The following is a 22356-nucleotide window of genomic DNA, read 5'->3' on the forward strand; positions in this document are numbered from 1 at the left end:
GCATCTTGTGTCATGCCTACCTCTCCCCCTCTGAGATACCCAGCAGGTTACGTATCTTCCACAAGAATCATTTATCATTTTGGATCGAGTATTTCAAAACGCCTAAGAAGTGCATAAAACTGAAGAAGAATTTAAATCGTATTTGATGTTACCAAAGTGATCTATGAGTAAAATACTTTGAAGAATTTAGCTTTGATGTATCTGTTTTACTGTGAGAACTACAATGGGGTTGACATATTTTAACTATATGATACATTAACTTTAGCTCGGGAATCAGAGCTCTCTGCGAGAGTTCCAGGAAAATCATTACTTGTCATTACTTGACATGAAAAAAAGAGAAAAAGACGGAGAACAAGTCCACAAGGTGATATATACCTGTTTCTCTGTATTTTGCTGTGGGGTAGAGAATGGGTTTACAGAGCAAAAAAGATCAGCCATGCTTAGGGAAGGGAAGATTTCCCCAACAGAAACCTTTTTTTTCTCTGCTTCGCTTTAAAGCATCATGCAAACCTGAATCAGTCACTAGGAGCCGGTAACATGCAACTCTGTGACTTGTGTCTGCTGATTATTAGCTAAAATTGGAACAGGGTGCCTGAGCGGACTCTGGACAGCAGTGGGTATTGTTAAGGTGGTCTTCTAGATCTTAACGCAAAGCCAGCCATCTCTTGCTTCTGGCCTTGCACAGACCAGGTGGCCTCAGCCAGCTGGCATTAAAACTTTTGGGAGGCCAAGCATCAAGACTCTGTGAAAGCAAAGGAAACACAACAGAAGGAAACAACATGTGAGAGAGAGGTGGTCATGTTCGAAGCCACTAATCACAGCTGTCCCAGGCAGTCAGCTAGATAAAGGATAATGTTCTCGAGCCAAGATGCCCTGGATCAGCATCCAAATCTGTAGCCGTGTGCCCGCAGAAGAGACTGAGTTGAGCGCTCTCTAGTCCCGCCAAATGCAGTGGTAGTGCTCACGAGTTGGAACTAGAGTGAGAATCAAACCACTTTGCCTTTACTTGGGAGCAAAATTTAAGCCAGTTTGATTCACTTGAAATTTTTGCCTTAAATTTCAGCATCTGGATGTAGCTCACAGTACCATGCAGTTCCTGTCTCCTATAGTGCCAGCAAATTTGCTCATTGCGTGAGCTTTTCAAATCCCACCACCCCATGGTGGCAAGAAGAACATTTTCAGTCACTTTAGGATGCCAAAAGCTATGTCTTCCTTGACACATTTTCCACTTTGTGCAGTGTCCAGAGGTGCTGCAGTACGCAGAGAGGGCTGAGCTCCTGGGGCATGTGCTCACGTTGGAGCCTGTGGGAGCTAACACCTTCCCACAGCCCTGCAGGCACAGTCCCAAGGGCCTGGGCGCGCATCCACTGAACTGAGAGTCAGGGGAGATCAAAGGACATGAAGGCAGGAAGAGGAGAAAAATTCTATTTTCTTGAGTAGCATCATACAGTTTTTGGCCAGAGGATTGTGACCGAGATAAGGATGCAACTTTACAATGCGACGTGCTGTATGCGTTATTCTATGGGTTTTTTTTAATGCTTTGCCCAGGAGCACAGACAAACTCTCTCCTTTTTGCTTGTTTACAGGTTCCAGCTTTTCCCTCACACTGTCGAGCTGTGCTACCAGAACTCCTTGCTGCAAACCAGTGAAGAGTTGGTCATGGTTGTGGTGGGACCCCTAACCTTGAATGCAGGGCTGCTTCTTATGGTGCTGGTCAGATGGGGCTGTCAGCAGCTGTTTGACTCATTCCCTTCCTTCTTGTCAAAGTTTATCATAGCTCTGGGACTCTGGACAGTGTTAGACCCCTTGGCAGTGTTCATAGTGGATTCAGTCCTGGGGGTAAGTCACTTAAAATAACTTGGACATGAGACCTTGACGTAGAAGTTTGTTTTATTCAGTGAATCACTGAAAGATATGAAATTCCACCTCTGGCAATAGAACATGAAAGTTAAAAAGAAATTAAATAATAATGTTATACATTACCTTTTTATTAACAAAATTCCCATCTAATGGAGTCACTGTTTCTGCATAAAATTAAGAGCACTGTACAAGCCATATATGGAGATAAGAAAGTAAATCCACCACTGGAATGATTGCATCTGCTTTGAAAAGGATTACTGCAATTTTGGATGTTAATGGAGATGGGTTAATGAGCAGTCCTGATTATTAGCGCTTCAGATTTTTCTAAGTGCTGAAACAGACAAACCGAAAAAAATAGCAAAACCCAAAGGAGATGTTATTGTGCACTTCTTTGACATGCAACGTAGTTAACATAACTTGCTGGCACACCAAAAAAGATTTGTAAGATTGAAAGACAGACGTCTTTAAGGAAACAGCTTCACCACATGTAAAATTATGAGAGCAAAGTTCCCAACTCTCCCTGTGCCTACATATGCGCTGTGTAGCCCATCTGTACTTTGGTGGCCGGGTAACGCCCACATCCGAGGTAATGCCCAGCCTCCCAGAACGTGCGTTTCAGATTTGGCTCTCACTCCCTTGGTGACACGGGGTCCTTTTGATGGGTGCAGGACTCAGCAAGTTTTTCTAAGGGCATGGTATTGCTGTCGTCCTGCCCTTGTCTGCCTTTCAAAGGCATCTTTGTTTCTGTTGTTCGTTCCAGGTCAAGCAGTAACCCACAGTCCTTGTTGTGGATCAGGTTTTCTCAGGTCTCTTGGTTCCTCATTCACTAACCTGTGCTCTACTTTTAAGAAGTCCTGTTAAAAATGTGATTTTCAACTGTTTACATGCTGTTTCCCGTTGCAGTGGTTTTGAAAATTAAAATTCAGCTGTTCAAGAAATTTAATTTGAGCTCACTTGGGAGGTAATTGCAATATTTTAAGCATGTGGCAACACACTCTAGTTTTCACTTGGTCAGCCTGCTGTTTTGGGGTTTTTTTGGTGTTTTTTTTTTTTTTTTTAATTTCATGGTGTAAGCCATGCACAGAATTTAATTGTAATTGTAATTATTCTGATGATGATTTATTTTCCTAGGAGAAAAAGGGGTATTTCCCCAAGATCCAAACTAGAAATATTTAAATATTTAAAAAGCTTCCCCTTCTATTCATAAAAACTGGAGGAAAGGCTGAGGTCTACCTTGTCTTTCCCACACTTGCATTGAGAAAATCATTGCCATTGACTTCCATGGAACTGCGTTCAGTTCTAGTCAGACAAGATTTGTTATCAGTTTCAAATAGGGCTTCTTTGCTTGGTCAGAGGGAAATGTGAGATATGAATAAAGTAACTAAGTTTTTCATTACAGTGTTAAAAAAGCACACCCCTCTCTGTACTTCATACTGAAAATTCGGCAATTTTACCCACCAAGTTTATCTTTGGTAGAAAGTCATTTGTTCAATCATTACACAATATACTGTGTGTACCCTTTCCAAAATGAAACTATATCTCTTACACACGTTTTCGTTATTGCATTTGTAATTTTTTTCTCTTGACATTCTTTCAGCAGCTATTTTAGATTTACTTGCCAATCTATTTTAGATCAAGCATTTTTAAGATGTGGTGTTGTGGTGGTAATATTTTAGCCCTAGAATGTATTTTAGTATCCTAAATGGCCTTAATACTTATGAAAGATGACAGATAGCCCTGGAGACAAAGGTTTCTCTGTTTACAAACTATTTTTTTTAAATTATTATTATTAAGGGAAACTAGAGCGCAGTTTCATGTTTGGGGTGTTTCAACTCGAAGTTAAAGATACTCTATCAAATGTGTGATTACAGGCTTGATTTACTATCAGCTTGTAGCAGGGTGTTCCAGGGGTAAGAAACTTTCCCGTGATTTTGGAGAATGCAGTTGTAGTTCCAGTTCTGCCAGAGCTCTCCCGGGACCTCTCACTTGGTCTCTCTGTAGCTTGTAAAATGCAGAGAGTAACACCTCTTTAGCCACATGGATACGTGTCATCATAAGAAACGTTAGAGACTGCAAAGTGCTCATAGGACCGTCACTCTGTGGTGTGGTAAGTATCTAAGACAGATACTGACAGATATTATTGAAACGATTTAAAATGAGGAAACCTTTCTTGGATGATGTCTTTGAGGACCTCAGAAGGATTGACACAATCTCTTTGTTAGAAAAAAATGGACAGAAAGATACACTTCCCCCACGTCATTTTTGCCTCGACAGAAAGAACTGCTTGGGTACGAGATAAATTTATCCTTATTTGCCATTCAGACTTTTGCCTCTCTGGAGGGATGTCAGGACATGACTGCTGTGCAGAGGATTTTCCTTGGTAGACAGTCTCTTCAGTTAAGAAAGTGGTGGAGGCAGACAGATTTTTTTTTTTTTTTTTTTTTTTAATTTGCAAGAAGAGAGGATAGGACGGGGAGATAGAACCGAACCAGGAAATAATGTATTTTAACTTCTTTGTAAAGAATACGGACACATCTTAATTAGCGAGAGTCTTTATGTGCCGTTACCATTCTCCTGGGACTTGTAATTTCCATTACAGAAACCTGGCAGCGTTGCAAAGGGTGGAGAGCGCACAGAAATATACTGAAGAATCTCAGTCCTTGTACAGCTCATCATTGGACTTGTAATTGTCTTTACTTTATTACGCATGTCACTGCAAAGGTAGAAAAAAAGTGGGGAGAAAGTTTTGACTCTTCCTAAGGACTAGTCCAGGCAAGTTGCTCAGGAAGGTGCAGGTTTCTTGAAGCGTAGAGGTTACGGACTCCCTCTCTGAATGACAAATATTGGATTTTTTGGAGGTGCAGTTTCACATCCTTGCAAAATGTGTCAATGTGATTTAATATGGATATGACTGTCATTGTGTCACTTTAAAAAGAGAAAGGTGAAGAGAGAATTTTTTTTTAGCTCTGAGCAGTAGAAGACCCATGATATGTAGCTGAATTCTTCTAAATTGATCCAGCAGAGGGCAATAATATGTCAATACAGTAGCTAGTTCTTAAGAACTAGATATGAAAAAAAAAAGGAAAGTAATAGATTTTTGGAAAATCTTTTTCCATGTTTTACTGGAAGTATAATGAAACATGGGATGCTATGAAACCTTCAGGATTCTTTGTGAATCTTTGCAAAACTGCACAAACCACCTTCTTCCCAATTAAATTACTAGTTTTGTTGTATGAATATTAATTCCTTACCAATATTTAGCGTGCTAAAGATTTGTTTCACCTTCAGTAGAATTAAAATAGTTATAAATTTTTATTTGTTTACAGAGCAATTGAAGATAAACTATTAATAGCATAACTAAAGTAGGGCATATGACAGTCATGTATCTTTGGAGAAGCTATTAATGATACAACTTATGGTTGCTACTTTGTATAGTTAAGAGGTATCTTTAATTCCACCACAGCAGAGGGAGTATGGTACAGACAGATCTCTTCAGAGGTATTGGTCTCGTTGTGTCTCTATTTCTTTCAGGAAAGAAAGAAATTAAGTGACAGCTATATCATAAAATAATGCTGATGTTTGTTGGTTACAGGCTGTTCTTTGTGGCTTTCCAAACTGGACTGACTGGACACTAGGAGTGGGGGATGAAGGGAATATCTGATTTTCTGACTTAAAACATTGCAGACAGTCTTGATAATGCATGCACATAAATTAAAATACCGCTTCATAAGGGTGAACTTGTCTCTTTTGCACTGAAAAAAGGTCAACCCCTTTGGGCAAAACTTAACAAAACCCTGCTGGTGTCCCCTGTTGATCTGCTTGTAGTTGCTTTCTCTTTTTTTCTCACCTCATTGGGTCCCAGTGAAGCTTTGTGAATACAGTACCTTCTTTGGCTGATGCTGCTGTTTGCAAGGCTGGTGGAAAAGCTATCCTAGGTGTCAGCTAGCAACGCATGCAGATGCCCTGATGCTCCCATTTAGCATTTCAGATAACATGTTGGTTACTGTTGTTTTCCAGTGGTAGCACCAAACACTGACTCAATCTGAAATTGGGAATTGGCAGGTATACACCCTCCAAAGTGCACATGTTCAAAATAATGCAACTTGCTAAGTTTGGTAGGAACCAGCATTTTTCTTGTGACAAGGTCATGTCATTTTGAGACTGGTCAGTTTGGAATTATACACTGGCACAAGTGTTTTCTGCTCACGCAGCGCTCCTAAGCAGCATAAATCATTCAATATTGTGCCTCTGCTCATTGAAATAAGGCACATTTCAGCCTTCTTCCCCTTCCACTCCTCCTGAAATATGCTATTGAAGCTCACGTTGGGTATTTTCACTGTGACGTGGGTTTTGTTCAATAAGCTACCTCTATAGGGTAGATTTTAATTGTACTAAAATAAGCCAGAAAATAATTTATTTCACATCTCATGGTCAATTTCAAATCCTGTGTAGCAGACTCCTAAGTTTCAAGCTGTCTGCCCCACAAATTGGAGTTAAATCCTTCTTATAAAGAAACTCAAGTTATTCTGTTTCTATAGGTAAATAGTCTAATCAGGTTTGGCATTTTCTTGTCTTGATTTTTTTCCCCCACGACAGAGACTTGGGAACAGTGTAGAGAAACCCATTGCTGATGCTGCAAAACTCTACTGGGTCTTTCTAAGAGCAGAGGACTCAGGGATTCCTGGTGCCTTAATCACTGTGTTGGTTTATGCAATCCTGTTCATCATCTCATCGACAGTGTTATACCTGTACTTTTTAAGGTATGTCTGTTTATCTCATTATTCTCTTAGGAGCTTAGGCCCTTTCCCCTGTAAGATAGAATAAGGTGACATCAGAAGAGATATATCAACGTCACATGTCCAGAGCCCAGAATTGCTGCCAATCAAGGAGGGGTTAGCTCCTGTTTAACTTTTAATGCACTGGTATTTGGTGGGCACAGAAAGTCAGCGAGGGAGCCACCTATTTTCCCAACAGGAACACAATTGATATAATGAGTTTTCATAGAGTCTGGGAGCCTCTGTTCCTTTGGCTTCAGACAATGGTGTCTGTGTCAAGGGTTTGAGCTCTGAAGTGTGTGTACCTTTTATTTAGGTACTTTGGAAGATGTTGTCTTTAGTCTTTCAAGAAGGGTTTTTGTGAGAAATAGGAAAAATTCAGAAAGCTGCATATAGCGCAAAGTGCAAAATCTCTCTCTGAATCTGCAGTGGCCCCCAGAGTCTTACAGCTTTGATGACACAGGATTTTTGACTTGATGTGACTGAGGATTTAACCCACTGCATGATATGACTTAATCCAAATAATTTTTCCATTACTTTAGCCCATTGTCAGTATTCAGTTCATCATTAAATTTGTCCAGCTACCTTTCTTGCCACCTTTCTAGCAGGCACCATTAGCTGTACAGTCAATAAGGACAGGTGTGGGACACTGAAAATGAACGAGATAGGTTGTCTAATATATGGAATGAAAAAGTGTATTTTCTTTTTTTCTGAGTGACTTGTAGGTAATCCAGTATGAATTTTGTGCTGGCCCTCGACTCACCCAGTGATGAACATTGAGTGGTGGCAAGCACCAATAAAAAGCCGTACGCAAAGGCAAGATGCAGGCAGGTGTAAGAACAGAAAAGCTCAGCATACACCCTCCATCTGACAGAATCATCCCTCGGTCTCCTTTTTTCCACAAACTCTGTTGCAGCAGGCAGAAAAAGATAAATGGCAATCTAAATTTCTGCAAAGTATTTCAAAGATCCTGCATTCCTGGAAGCTGTACACAACTCCAATGTACCGGTAGTCTAGTTAATTAGTTTTTGAGATGTTAATGCCTTCTTAATCATTGACTTAATAGTTTTGAATAGCTTCATAGGTTTTAGCGGCTGTCGTTTATTACTCAGGAAAATTAATTTAAATTAAAACATTTGTAAGGCAGGTTTTTATGAGAATATTACCAACATCTTCATTGTCTGGGGAACAGGTGCAAGATCATCAAAGGTTCCTTTCCTTCTGGATCAATTTTCCCATAATGTTTTCCAATAGAGGGGTGGGGGGAGAATGTTACTAGGGGAAAAAAGTTGTCTTAGTACGACACATTTTAAAAATGATTCATAGCAAAATACAAAAGCAAAGGAAGGATAACAAAATCTGTTACAGTGCATAAGGTCTTTGAAGTTCGTTGCTCGAAAACAAAAAGAAACATTTTGAATGAGTAAAGTTATACTATGAGCTTCTGGAATTGGATCAACTTTCTCTTCCTTGTATGTCCACAGCCCAGCACAGTGGAACCTTGGACCTGGCTAGGACTCTTGAGCAGCACACTACCAGTCCGTTAATGATAGCATTAAAACATTTTAAGATGTTTTTAAGGAAAGAATCTTTGCAATTTTTAACATTGTTTCCTGAATATTGATATAACAGCATTCATTTTCAGAAGAAAATAGTATTATAACCAAGGCAGTAGTATCCCTTTGTGTGAATATTTCTCAGGTGCTATATCTCAAAGATATTCAAATGTAATGTTGTTTGACTCAGAAAACATATTTTTCACCCAGGCATCCACCACTTTCTCTTGTAATGTAAACCAATATAAATATTGAGGGATGTCTTCTGTGTCCTAAGACACCAGTCCACAGGGAAGACTTTGGCTCTTGGACGGTGGAGTTGGTGCCAACGGTTAGAGTTACTCAGCAATTTGCCATTTAAGAGAAATGTTCAGCAGAGTATAAAAAAGCGATGAGAACAGTGAACCCACCAGACCACCAAAGCAAGTAGGGGAAGTGTCTGTTTCTGACACAGCTAGAAAGCTTCATGGTAGCACTGATGAACAACCAGGAATCTAACAAAATCATGGGCAGGGGGTAAACAGCAGTAGGCATCTATTTCTGTCTTTATAAACTAACATACCTCAATAAATCTGGCTCCCCTTGGGTGCCTTGGAAGTCTGTAGTACGTCTAGCATGGAGAGATATTCTAATTACTTTTTGGAAAAAATAAGTGGTACTGGTTGCAATTCCTTCATCTTAATTCCACTAGACACTAGAAACAGTCAGAAACTTGTGGTGAAATGTTTTCTGCACTGTGAGAAAATGCAGACCCATCTCAACTAAAAGCCTCTGCTGGAACGAGTCTAAATTTCCTGGTATTGAAATTTTTTGTTTGGGAAAGGCTTCAAAAATATACATTTTTCAATGTTAACAGCAAAATTATTTTTAAATTTTTTACAGTTGCTTTCCAAAAAAGGATGAGAAAGGCTCAAGCAAAGATGTAATACATTGTTTTAAACCACTCTACCCTTCAACTTTTTGTTTGTGTAAAGTTTCGAGAAGTCCACTTTTTTGATCTGACTCTGGATAGCAAATCATTTCAATGTTTTCTGTTCTTTCTCATAAATAAGCGAACTTGTAAGGTATTACACTGGGTCTCATATCTCTAGAAAATAGCATCTGAGTTTTCTTTTGCTCTTTATTGCATTAGCAATCGAAATTATTACTGTCATAAGAAGCCATGGTAAGACACAAGAAGTAGTGTTTTATTAGTTTTCATGTCAAAGAAACGAAATTAAAGCAGGTAACAGGAACAGGCTGAGTACTTTTGGGCAAAAGGAACAAAGCTGGAAGACAGGCTTCAAGATTCTTAATTAATTCAAAGTTAATTATATTGTTTATAACCATGTGCTTAAAATCTTCATACAGAAAATGTTTATGGCAGCAAATAGACAGTAATTTAACTGCATTAAATTTTACTTCATTTGAAATAAGAGTGTTACATTAAGTGAGCTTAAATAAATGGCAAGGTCTTTTTCTTGTTTAGCAAGATAAGTGGCAAGTCATTTAAATTGCTGACCTGGAATTTCAAAGATGAACACAATAGAATATTATTGTTTCAAGATGAGTGGAAGGCCAGAAAGCCTACCAGCTTGTTTGCTAGTTTTTCAACTAAGCACAAGACAATTCTAAATTACGAGTCAATGTTTGCAAAAATGTATCTTTTGTGTTGAAAGAACATCTAATATAGATCCAGGGATTAAGAGACAAACTTTTCTTTGAAGATGCTGTGGAATTTGGAAAATTACTTCATGAAGTGTATTAGTTATTTTTCAAAAATCTTCTCTTCTGTAGCATGTTTTAAGATACTTTATTATCCTTTAGAGCTTGTTCTATTATTTCTTTGTTAGTTTGTGTATATTCCCAGGACTACCTACATCTCAATTAGGTTATCTTCCAGCTGCTCTCGTCTTTTGATAAGAGAATCCCAAAATGACATGTTGGAAACTACAGCAAATTTAGGGCTGCAGCTTCAAAAAGGAATGTTTCAAAAAAGAAGGGTGGGAAAAAAAGTACAGAGAGTGCCTTTGCAGCAAAGCAGGAGATATAATTTCCTAATCTGATGTTGAGCCAGGCTGCCAGATTTCAGTATCAGAACAGCTACTCCATCATTGAAACTGTTGGATGTAGAGTTTGACCCGAAGGTACATATTCCCCTTTGAAGAGAGAGCTAAAACTCCTCGTGAGATCAAGTTGAAAAACGGTCTGTTGGTGCATCTCCTTATTTCTGTTCCACACTGAATCTCAGTTGTGGGCAAAATTGTACCAAGCAGTTTATTGAATGTGCTTCTCTACAATTAATGTGTGCACTGTAAGGTGAGATATAGAGCTAGTGTAAATGTGAACTTCATTCTGATTTACTTGAACAGTCCACTGCTCTCCACCCACACACGCATTGTTTAGCACATACATGCCAATACAGGACCCAAGAACAAGGATCTACCGCAAGAACTACATCTAGTGCTGCTGTACACGGGGACGAGTGTTCAAAGGAGTTGTGTGTGTGCTCTCGTTCCCACCTGCCAAGAAATGAAGGACCTCTTCTGCCTCACAGAAATCTAGGCTTTTTGTTGGTTGCAGTGCCACAGAGCAATCCCTGCGCTTCTGATGACTACCCAGCCAGTCGCTGGGAAATATGGAAAAGCTGAGATTGGCACCAAGCAAGAGCCAAATTGTAATGAAGTGTTAGCTTGGAAGAGGGTACAAAAGGAAAGACCTCAGTTCAATATCCAAGATTGAGATTCCAGATTTTCTGGTCTTTATTTCTGAAACGCTGGTTTTGGACTAAAAGTAGAATGAGAAAGATATTAACTTGAAGAGGTTCCATTTGAATTAAACAGCAATGTTTTGAAGTTTTAAAGTTCATCTAAGGCTAAAAATGTGACACTAGGCTTTCCAAAAGCCTCACAATATTTCTTGGTTTCACCTACATTAAGAAATACCACACAGCAAGCCTTTCTTGTGGTAGAGCATTTTACTGCATAGCGATTATTCAATTCCCTACCACAGCACAGAAATGTCCTAGAAAAACAAATCCAACAAATAAAATGAACTTTTCTAACATCAAGAGAAGTTTAGATTGTATAGACCTCAGCCTTGGAGTTGAAAAGAATGGTGGGTAGTTCCTTCCTATACGATGTGGTTTGCCCATTATTCAACCCTGGCACAGGAGGACTTCCATTCATGCCTAACTGAGGTACTCCATGTAAGCACTGGAAATAGTTACCCAGGCCAATGTTAAGGACAGACGTTGGACATTTCTGAAGGAAAGGAAGATCATGAACTTTTTGGGAAGCCACTATCTTGAAATAATTAAAAGAAATTGCTGCTTAAGTTTATGTGATTTTATTCAGGTATTGTAAAGTCTCCAGAGCGTTGCGGAGGGTTGTATGTTGGAGAACTTATGGGAAAGAAGCTTCTTACTCATGGGCAGGGGAATATAGTCATGAAGGGAAACCTAAGCTTTAGAAGTCTACAAAAGGGTAAGACACCATTTTCTTTTTTGCATGAAAAGTCCTTTCAAAGAAGGACCAAAAGTGTCATTTCTATCCTCAGGTTACATAGTGAAGGTTGGCTGTTGGATGTATTTCAGCGGATTCATGGTGAGGAAGGCACATTCTTTGTTCCACTGGACTTGGAGATTTCCAGTCAGGAGCTGAGCTTTATTATGAAGAGGGCTGAGCAGTGGAGAGGAATCAATGGTGAAAGACGGATGGTGAGTGGTGAAGAGAGTCTGTGACTCTGGGTATTATGTAAAAGGACCTAGGTACACAAGAAAATCACGGTGATTCTTTGAATGGAGAAGCTAAGAAGCATGTTCAGGACAATTTTGTGAGAAGGTTGTATGTGCATTGCCTGAACATCTTGAGGGGTTACACTCAGCTTAGTATCCAAAGGCTTAGCGGCATCACTGATGACAAAAATTACCTGTGCTATCTGGTGATTCTTGACTGGGTCGTAGAGACTTGCTACTTGTTTAAATATCAGTACCATCCCAGATAATTTCTCAGCCAGCTCAGCAAACTGGGGAGCTCCATGGACAAGTCGAATTTGCTCCTCTGCAAGGGCATGGATGGGGCTGCCCTGAGGAAGGGGTATGAGTTTGGTGAGTCAGATGCGATAGCCATGCTCTCCTTCCTGGCCATGTCCTTCCAGGGTCGCCTGGAGGAGTGGGCTGAATTGGAAATGTGCAGGGGGAGGTAGAAGAGGTCTGAAGTTGGTCTGCTGTACTTTGGCTATCAAAATAATTTCTCTTTCTTTTCCATTAAGCCACTAGCCTCTAGTCCCATATACAGACTTCAAGCTGTGATGTGCAGGAGATATATCTGTGTTTGCAAAGTGTCCAGTGATGGGGGTGCCATCCAAAAATGAGGCTTCTGGTCATAATTGCTTTCAGAGAATTGAAAATAACAGAAATAATATGGTCAGTAGTCTGAGCGTCATTGTCTTCCTTCTGTGAGGGACGTTTTCTTCATTGCTTTCTAGCTTTGCATTAACATTATAAATTCCCATAGGCCTATCTTATAAAACAGCTCTTGGACAATTGTTAAAGTGGTCATCAATTGGATCTATATATCTATGAGTGCCTCTGCGCACAATGCTTTGTTCAGTAACAATCCTGCTTCAATGTGAAAACAAACAGATTCCAGACAGGAAAGAAATTAGTCCTCTTAAGTATGTATGAGTTGTTTGTTTTGTTTTTGTTTCTAACCCACGGGAACAAATGGTTTCAGATTAGGGTCTGCAGGTTTTTCAAGTCTCTATAGGTACCTCTGAAAGATCAGCAGTTTATATAAATATATAGCCTCAGTTGTCACTGCTATAAACATCTGGCACAGCTGTAATTATTTTCCACTTTTTTTCGTGATGACAGTTTGGACCCTGAAAGGAAAAATAAAAAGGTGAATGTGCCAATTGAATGAAAAAGCAGATACTCAGTAAGCTTAATTTTTGTGGGAAAGTGCAGAGCACCACATTGCATTTCAACAGAGGGGAGGGAAAAGGTATGAACAACTGGATGTGCTACCACAGCCACCTGCCTCAGATATTCCCAGTTTTTATACAGACAGCACTTCTTTGCTTTACCCCAGTAAGCAAAATCACCCTTTTTTTGCACTTAAAAACTTTCTACAGTAAGTCAAATCATAGCCACTGATGACTGGTTTCTATTACCTTTGTTACATGTTAAGTAAGGTCAAAGAAAGAACATACATACTGGACCTCATTTTACATGCCAGGACTACAAATGCCATATGGAAAAAGTGGTGAATAAGGCAACTGCAAACAACTACTTTTCTGTTTCAGATGCTGAATGTATTTCTAATGATATCACCAGGATATCATTTCTTACTGTAGTACGGGAAGGGCTGGATGCAGGGGGATGGGGAGGGGAAGAAAAAAATAAATGCAGGCAAGGAGAAGGAGAGGATGGGGGAGGGGGGTAAAGACAAATGGAAAAGAATGGAAAGAAAAATTACTCCTCTGTATACAAATAGTCTTCCCCTGAATAGAAGAAATCTGCATTGTCATAGAATCCCAGAATAGTTTGGGTTGGAAGGGACCTTTAAAGGTCATCTAGTCCAACCCCACCTGCAATGAGCAGGGACATCTTCAATTAGATCATGTTGCTCAGAGCCCCGTCCAACCTGTCCTTGAATGTTTCCAGGGATGGGTCATTCTACCACCTCTCTGGAAAACCTGTTCCAGTGCTTCACCACCCTCATTGTAAAAAATTTCTTCCGTCTATCTAGTCTAAATCTACCCTCTTTTAGTTTAAAACCATTACTCCTTGTCCTATTGCAACAGGCCCTGCTAAAAAGTTTGTCCCCATCTTTCCTGTAGGTGCCCTTTAAGTACTGAAAGACCTCAATAAGGTCTCCCCGGAGCCTTTTCTTCTCCAGGCTGAACAGCTCCAGCTCTCTCAGCCTGTCTTCATAGGAGAGGTGCTCCATCCCATCATTTTTGTGGCCCTCCTCTGGACCTGCTCCAACAGGTCCATGTGTTTTCTGTGCTGAGCGCTCCAGCGCTGGACGCAATGCTCCAGGTGGGGCCTCACCAGAGCAGAGTAGAGGAGCATATCCAGTGCTATAAGCCATACTTAAGAGGACAGAACATTGAAAAACATGACCCATGGCTATAGACATATTTAAGTGCCTAGTTTTGCACCCAATGTGCAGCTTGGCACGTACGAAATGCTGTATTGAAATGCGAGTACCTGACCTTACTCTGAGATCCTTTAAAATGGACCTAGCCTCAGCCAGATCCAGCAGCAGGGAGGATGCAGTCAGAGTAGAGGGAGGACTCCCCTGTGCTCCCTAGGGAGCACTGCACAGTTCATTTGACAAAGTGGAGTGATGGACGCTTTTGGCTTTAGCCTAAGTCCCCAAGATTCTGACTTCTATTCTCTCTACATCTGCACGAGTTTCATGTCTTTTCCTTTATATCAGTCCTAACCAAATGCGAGGCCGTGACAGTGTTAAGCATTCCTGTTCTCTATGGAATATACTGGTAAAGACTACACGATATAAGGAGATAGGAAGCATGTAGAAAGTGTGCAGAAATTTGCATCCCTGACATCAGTCGGATCTCTGTCATTTACTTCACTGGGCACAGGATCTGCCTCACAATGAGGAAAATTTGTGATTGGAGACTACTGTCAAAAACTCCCAACCTACCTCTACAAAACACGAATACTGTGAAAATACAACCAGTGTTCTTCAGAGCCTTGAAATCTTCCCCTTCTGCTCCAATATCTTGTTTATTTTGATGGAAAAGAGAACCATAAAACTCGGTTTCATTAGGTGTTTGGCAAATCTAGTTTTGTATTAAAAACCCGCTCCATTCCAGAAATATGTTCGCCACATGGAGCATCTCCCTGTAAGACCAGAAACTATGTTTTCAGGTCTTTTATGCTCATAGGCATTGCAGATACTGAAAGACTCTTTTTTTCTGCCATGAATTTGCATAAGGTATTTATCTTGTCCCTTTCTTTTTGTATGTCTAATTGTACAAAGTAATCAGTATGGAAGACACATCACTAGGCCTTATTGCGTGCATTATTAATGTGTTAATTTTTAAATAAGATACCAAATTAACTGTGAGCAATTTTTATAAAGGGAAGCATGAGACTGCCATATCTTACATCACTCCACATAAAAAATATATTTTAAATGGAGGTCATTCAAGTAAATAGTCAGTCAAACCTTCTGGAAAAAATAGGTCTACGTTTTTGCAATATTTTCTTGCTATTAACCATGTGCTTCTCATTTTTATTCCCTGGATTAAAAATTGCCCCATAAATGGGTATTTTATAATATGCTTAATTTCCTTTTATTAAATTGATAAATGCAGCAGCAGAGGACACATTTACAATATGATGAGAATTTAAGGTTATTGCGTTTTATAATTTTTATATTGTTCAGAGAAGCGATTTGTCATTTGTGGAATGACATCCATGCCATCGTTTCAAAGTATTTTTAGTCATTCTTTTGATAGGAAAAAGGTCACTTTCTGTAGACTGGGAAGACATCACTCTATTAAACTAATTTGCCTACATGCAAATTTTGTCATTTTTACTTCATTAACTATTTATCATAGAGTAAAAAAATATATATATTCATGAAGGGGCAGCTAGCAGCCTGATGGAGCTGGAACTAATATTTTGCAACTCTAATGATTTTTTGCATCCTTAATTAGATAGCATAAGGTTGATATGATTAGGTCAGGATGTAGTGTTTTTCATTAAAATACATTTTAGAAGCTGTATTCATAATCTGCCCTTGCAATTAAATAATGAGCCTATGAGTTTAATATTATCGACCCAATTATTATCCCATGGAAAAGTATACCTTTAATAAATTTGTGCCGTAGGACCTTCATTAGCAACAAAACGAATTATATTTCCAGGTACACAGATTACACGGCCACAATCACATTTACGTAGAGGTTTGGAAAGCACTGTAGGGAGAGAGCCACCAAAGCCCCCTACCATACAGATTATTTTGGAAGAAGTCATTTACAATGCCTTTAATGAGGAAAGCTGCAAAGAGGTGAAAATTCCACCTACAGAAACCTTTGTAGAAACAAACATTTGCAGAAACAGTGTTCTGGGCCTCCTCTGCTAGGAGGAAGCCTGGACCCTCATTCCTCAACCTGTTACAAATATGTACAGAGAGCCGAGTATTTACTGATCTTTTATTGGAGATGGGCATGTGTTAAATGTATGTCACATTCCAGAATCAGGAATATGAGGACCAATGTCAGCCAGGAATACATTACCTTGCCATTGATAACAGCAGATCAGTTATGAGGTCAGGACTCTGGATTTCAGCCAATAATTTGATTTTTTTTTTGGTAGAAGTGATAAGAGTGACAATGACTTGCTGTCCTCACAAAGTAATCAGTTTCCCAAAGTTAGGTGACAGTTCAGAGCCAAAGTATCAAGTGGGGTTTTATTTTGCCCAAACAGATAAGAGGGTGCTGTTGGGTTGTTTGTTTTTTTTTTTTAAAAAAAAAAAAAGGAAAAAAAAAAGAGGAAAGTATTTCTAGTAAAACAGGTTCTGACCAGGGATGGTTTTCTGAATGGGGTCTGTTGTGGCTGGATCAGTTGTTAGGTGCGCAGTGCCCAGTGCATCACTTTGCTCATGTTTAAAGCCTCTGAACTATTTATCAGCTGTATTGCTAGCAGCAGGGGTAAAAAGGAAAAAAATATGGTCCCCGGTGATTTTTACTGGATTTAGACCTCCAGGTACCACCGCTGCTTGCAGTGGAACTTCTTACACAATACTACTGATGATGAGAAAAGTTGTACAGGCAGTAACCATTGTATACACCATTAGTATACCAAGGATAGGCTCAAAATGTTTGTACATAGAGAGGGTTTCTGAAAAAAATGCAAGCTCTATAGGCAAGAAGATAATGTGAAACTTATACTTGAAATAAAGCCTGATGCACTGCAAAATTATTTTAATGAGACTAGGGCTAATTTTCTAATTCTAAAATGATATTATAGCAAACCATAAAAAATTACCCGGCAGTAGTTTTTTGAAAGGAAAATATATTTGTAATTATCTTGAACACACAAGATTACTTCAGGGCCTATTATCGACACAATTTTTGGTACCACTTTACACTAATTTGCATTTATTACTCTCAGGCCAACTATTAATATGTTAATAAATAAGTCATTAATACTTGTTATTTAATTGCTATCTATTTATTCCTGTTCAATAATGCATTAATTACTTTTGAATAGTTGAGGGCAAAATCCTGCCCTTGCTAGTGGAATCAGCAGTGGCAGGAGAGGAAACCGATGTCAGACAGTGTCGGCATTATGAGAGCTGGTAGAGAGCAAGTCATTTAACCCATTTACCACCAGGAGGTTAACTTTTCATCTTGCCTTAGACGAAGCTTCATGAGCCTCCAGCTAGTCTGTGCTGCAGCAAAGCTGCTCGGCCACAGGTGGAGGCTGCTGAAGACAGGTGGTACCACACCTGAGGTCACTGTAATTTGTCTCTTCCTACTATCCTGGGCTTGCTCCTGTGCTGGAGTTTGGACCTTGCTTGCAAAGACAGGTGGGTGGTGGATAGGGAGAAGCCAAGAGCAAAGATTGAAGTCCTCTGAGAGCCAGCGCTACACTGAGGACGTGGCACATAGCACGTAGTGCTAAATGGAAATAGGCACATAGCTTTCTTGCAGTTGGATATTGGAAAGAGAAAAAGGAGGATCTCCTACCCTGACCCGATCCAAAATCCTAGAATCAAGTTCTTTGGCTCCCCTTGTATAAGTAGACAGTAGTGTAGCTCATAAAAGGCTAAAAAAACCACTGACAGCATAATTGGCGTATTTTCTGTTTGAAGGTTTAGCACTATAAGTGCAATTCCTTGCCTTTTTTTGGAGAAAGATGACATCTAGAAATGGATGGCAAGACCAGGCCAAATTTTGAATAAGAACATCAGCCTGTCTTTGTGGATCTAATAGATCTGACCATCTTAAATTTGTTTTCTCTGAAGTTGCAGGGTGAAATTTTCCCATGAACACAAATAGAAATTTTGCCGTTGCCATTCAGGAAGCTCAGTTTCCAAAAGATAGGTGAAAAATTGCAGGGGTATTTTTGCTTAGAAAAAAAATTAAAAAAAAAAAAAAAGACTGAGGAAATGAGCTAGAAGGAGTAATACCACGGTACAGAATTGTGGGGTCCTGAAGGAAAAGTCAGCAAAGAACGAGGTGGAAAGCTGTTCGGGAATTTGTGCAGAAGACGCAACCATGCCAAGGAAAATGGAAAGAAATTGAAAGAAATGCCGGGTAAGGGAAGCTGATGGGAAAAAATAGCTATTCAGTTGTGTTACTCTTCGTTCCCCTAAAGGAATTCTCCTCTGAGAATTCATGAGCCTCATGAAATTGCTGATTTAGATGTCACTAGTTTGCAAATGGAGAAATGAAATCATGTTTAGAAAGAAAAAATATAGAAAGTGTAAATTTCCTTGTTATTTATCCACTCTTTTGTTTGCAAGCTCCTTCTGACTACGAGTTATACCTTATATATGTAAGTTCTACCTCATGTACTCTGTATTATATCTTTCAAAAATAACAAATGGCTGGGATCACTCAAGCTGCAGTAGAAGATATGGTCTTATAATTTTGATTTGTGGTTTCTTTTCCCTAAACTAGTTTCAGTGATCTTTTAGAAGCCTAGCAGTTTGTGAGTTCACTATCAGCTTTCCTCTTCCTAACCTTAACCCACATTGTAAAACATTTTGAAGCTGCTCAATGGAGCTCTCCGTACAGTGTCTCCAGCAATTTAGATTCTACCGAGAATCAAAATGAAGTTTGCTATAAGAGTACAACAGGAGACAAGAAAGCGGTGGCGAAACTGACTTTGAGCATATCCAGAAAAATTAGCACTAATACAGAATTTAATTCCTTAAATGCCAGTATGAATAAATCACTATGTTGATCTGGGGTAATGCACAATTGTTTTAACTACTACAAGTAAACCATACCACTAGTCCAGGACAATTCAGCTCAGCACGTTGAGATGACAAGATTAGGCAATAAGAAATAATCACCTATCTGCTATAAAAATTGTAGGAGGGAAACCTTGACTCCTTTGCAGTCAGCAGCAAAACTTGCACTGACTTCATTAGGGACAGAATTTCCATCTGTCTATATAAGCAAAGGAGAAGGGAGGAAATAGGGCCGTGTCTCACTGAACTTCTATGTGATCTGTGTATATAAGGTCAGATTCTCATCTGGGATAAATTATTGAAGGCACAGTCTGTATTTTTTTGAAGATTAAATAGAGATTGAAAGTCATGAGATGAGGAGAGGGAAGGCTCAGCCCAGTAATGGGACGTTAGAGAAAACAGAGCAAAATGTAAGGTCAGAAAAGAGTGTAGAATTCTGTCGCCTCTTAGATTTAAAATAAAATGATTTCTGTGTGAAACAATGAGGCCTTGAACTGTGTAGGATCAAATTGGCAGATGGTTCTGAAACACTTCCCTTGCTGTTCTTTTAGAGTATTTAGTCCCCAGGGAGTGGTGGATGAAAAGAAGAAAGAGGGGAAAGGTGGATGGTCAGAAGCATCTGAAATAGCCAACTACGTTGACCATACCCAGGCATGCCATTAAACCTCACCACAGTTGATTAGTTATTCGTCACAAAGTGTGCATGTGTGAACCATGGAAAATAAGACAATGCAGCCTAGGTAAAGGAAAAGTTTCTTTTGCCTGGGTGGATAGGTCTAACGAGTAGAACTGCGTAAACAGATGCGCACACAAAAAGAAGCGTTGTAATAAATTATAACAATGTTAAAACAAATATAATCAACAAATAAACTAATGAAAGTGGCACTAGAAATTGAGCCAGTAGAGTAACACTGCACAGGACTTTCTTGATTCCATGTTGTAACCCATCTTAAAGAAAAAAAAAAAAGAGATGAAAAAAGGATAAAAAACCCAATGAGCTATGAAAGCTTCTCTGAATTTGAAAGTGGTATGACAGTAAGTTAGTGGAATAAAAAACCGATAAAAAGTAAGCCAAACTATGCTGAGGCAAGTATTATGAGCTACTTACAGCATTTCTTTTTTGGTTGCCATGTGATATCTCACATGATAATACTATAAATGGAAAACAAAATGATTTAGTCAAACTCCATGGAATTTACTTAGGGAGGTTGTAAACACAATCTTCTTTTTAAAAAACATATATTTTGTTTCCCTTTTCGATGAGAACCGATTTATTCAAGTCTCCTTTGCTATCCCCATTATATACACAATATAGTATTTCCATAGTGAATGGTAAGAAATCATTTTAATCCTATAATCAATACATGAATTATATAAAGGCGTTAGTGCAGATGGACCAAATTAATTGTCTGCTGACATCCTTCTGATTACTATACTGGCAGCAAGGTGTTAATTTCTGTAATACTTCAACAGATATCCAAACTGTTTTGTCAGAGAGGTTGGACAGTGATGGAGGAGGAGTACACTTAACTGTAATTTTTGTAGTAATTCATGGGAAGCTTCATTGACATGTGCTAATGGCACTTGATTGCCCTCAAGATGTTTTCACAACAGAACTCTGCAAGTGCCACATCAAGGTTTGCTCAGTCAAATAGTTTTTTCTCCTTGCATCTAGATAATTTGTGACCACAGGCAAACTTTTGAAAATCCAAGGTGGTTTGCAACACTCCGTTGGGGTGAATCTGTCATCAGCTGGCTGGTACCGATCAGCGCACTAATGAAGAGCAAGCTCTTTGGGTTTTTTGTCATTTTTGTGCAAGCAATCCATTTCATTTCTCCTCAGTGGCAGGGCATGTTATACATCTCATCCCATATAATCTGACTCACGTTATAATTTGATTCATACACAGCCTTTCCACAGAGATTAATTAGCAGCAGGTTTGAAGTTTGCAAGTGAAAATATGATAATTAGTTTTCTTGGAATGCTAACATTTCAACACTTCAGGTTCTCTCCATCTTTGTCTTCAATGAAGCTGCAGTAAACGAGCACTATTTCTCTTCTAAATCAGACTTTTGTGAGGTTTGAAATACAGACATTTTCATCAAGCTGGATAATTTCCATAGAAAATTTACTAGCTCATGAAATATTGCAGGAGTAATTCGTACAATGACTCCCTCTTCCCCTTGGTAGGTTGAAGTATGATGTGATCAGTTCTGAAACCCCCCAGGACAGTCACTTATTTAACAACGGTGATTCCTATTCTTTGTAACAAAAATCAGCTGACTCTTCATTTCTGCACAAAGCAGGATCAGCCAATAGGTCTCTCATACAGTTGTCGGGTAGAGCTGTAAACAGGGTTACATTAACACCTTTGAGTCCCTGCACTGTTTGTTCTGTTGGGGTGTATAATACAGGTAACTCGTTGGCGCATGCAACATCTCTAAGTCCAATAACTTGGCAGGATTCTGAAAAGAATTAGCAATTTATCTGAATAATGAGAACATTCGAAGTTACAACAGTGAGTAAAAGTGTTACGTGAAATATCAGCCCTGATGATTTAAAGATATAATGTAATTGCTAACAGATGGGGCTTAAGAAGAAACTCACCTTATGGAAAAGTTACTGTGTTGTTGTCCGTTATGGGTGGGTGTAGCTGTTTAAAAGCTAGTATTTGCTTAATTATTTTGATTTATCCTCCTTGGTGTTGTACATATTTATTTTTTTCCAATTATATGATTTTAAAAAATCTCAGCCTCTCTAATTACTGGGCTCATCTTATCATCTTCTTACCTCTTTGGCATCAGTCATCCTCTGAGCTTGGGCAGGGTACTGTCAATGCACATTGATCTAGTCAGGCAAGGGGTAATTGAAATGCTTCTACCAATGTAACATCTAAGTCACCATGTGGTTGTGAGCATGCATATGCAATTGCATGAAGTTCATGTGCCAATTACGTATGTAATTGCAAGCATGTTTTTGCAGATCAGGCTCTTAATTTCTTCCTTGAGAGGAAATGGCTTTACTACCATTGTGTGATTGTCACACAAAAGGCTGCTAACAAAGACTGAATTACTTTAGATGTAACTGCATTGGCGAATACTTGAGCAATGTTACAAAACTGAAGCCTGAAGTGGTTGGCTTTCTAGTAATGACCTTTAAATATTCTGGGATCACATTATATTTTCTTCTTTAAAAGTAAAATTCCCCACACTAACAGC

The 22356-nt window shown here is 39.1% G+C and overlaps 1 protein-coding gene across 2 annotated transcripts in view; it reads left to right on the top strand.

The window, feature by feature from the left end:
* Positions 1-22356, top strand: part of LOC134510710 (uncharacterized) — a 164041-nt gene that overhangs the window by 128756 nt on the left and 12929 nt on the right. For both annotated transcript variants that reach the window (XM_063323962.1, XM_063323961.1), the window contains exons 16-17: positions 1587-1839; positions 6457-6620. In XM_063323962.1, the coding sequence (XP_063180032.1) occupies positions 1587-1839; positions 6457-6620 (417 nt within the window). The remainder of the gene's footprint in view (positions 1-1586; positions 1840-6456; positions 6621-22356) is intronic.

This window comes from Chroicocephalus ridibundus, chromosome 2 (genome assembly GCF_963924245.1).
Source record: "Chroicocephalus ridibundus chromosome 2, bChrRid1.1, whole genome shotgun sequence".
Lineage (NCBI taxonomy): Eukaryota > Metazoa > Chordata > Aves > Charadriiformes > Laridae > Chroicocephalus > Chroicocephalus ridibundus.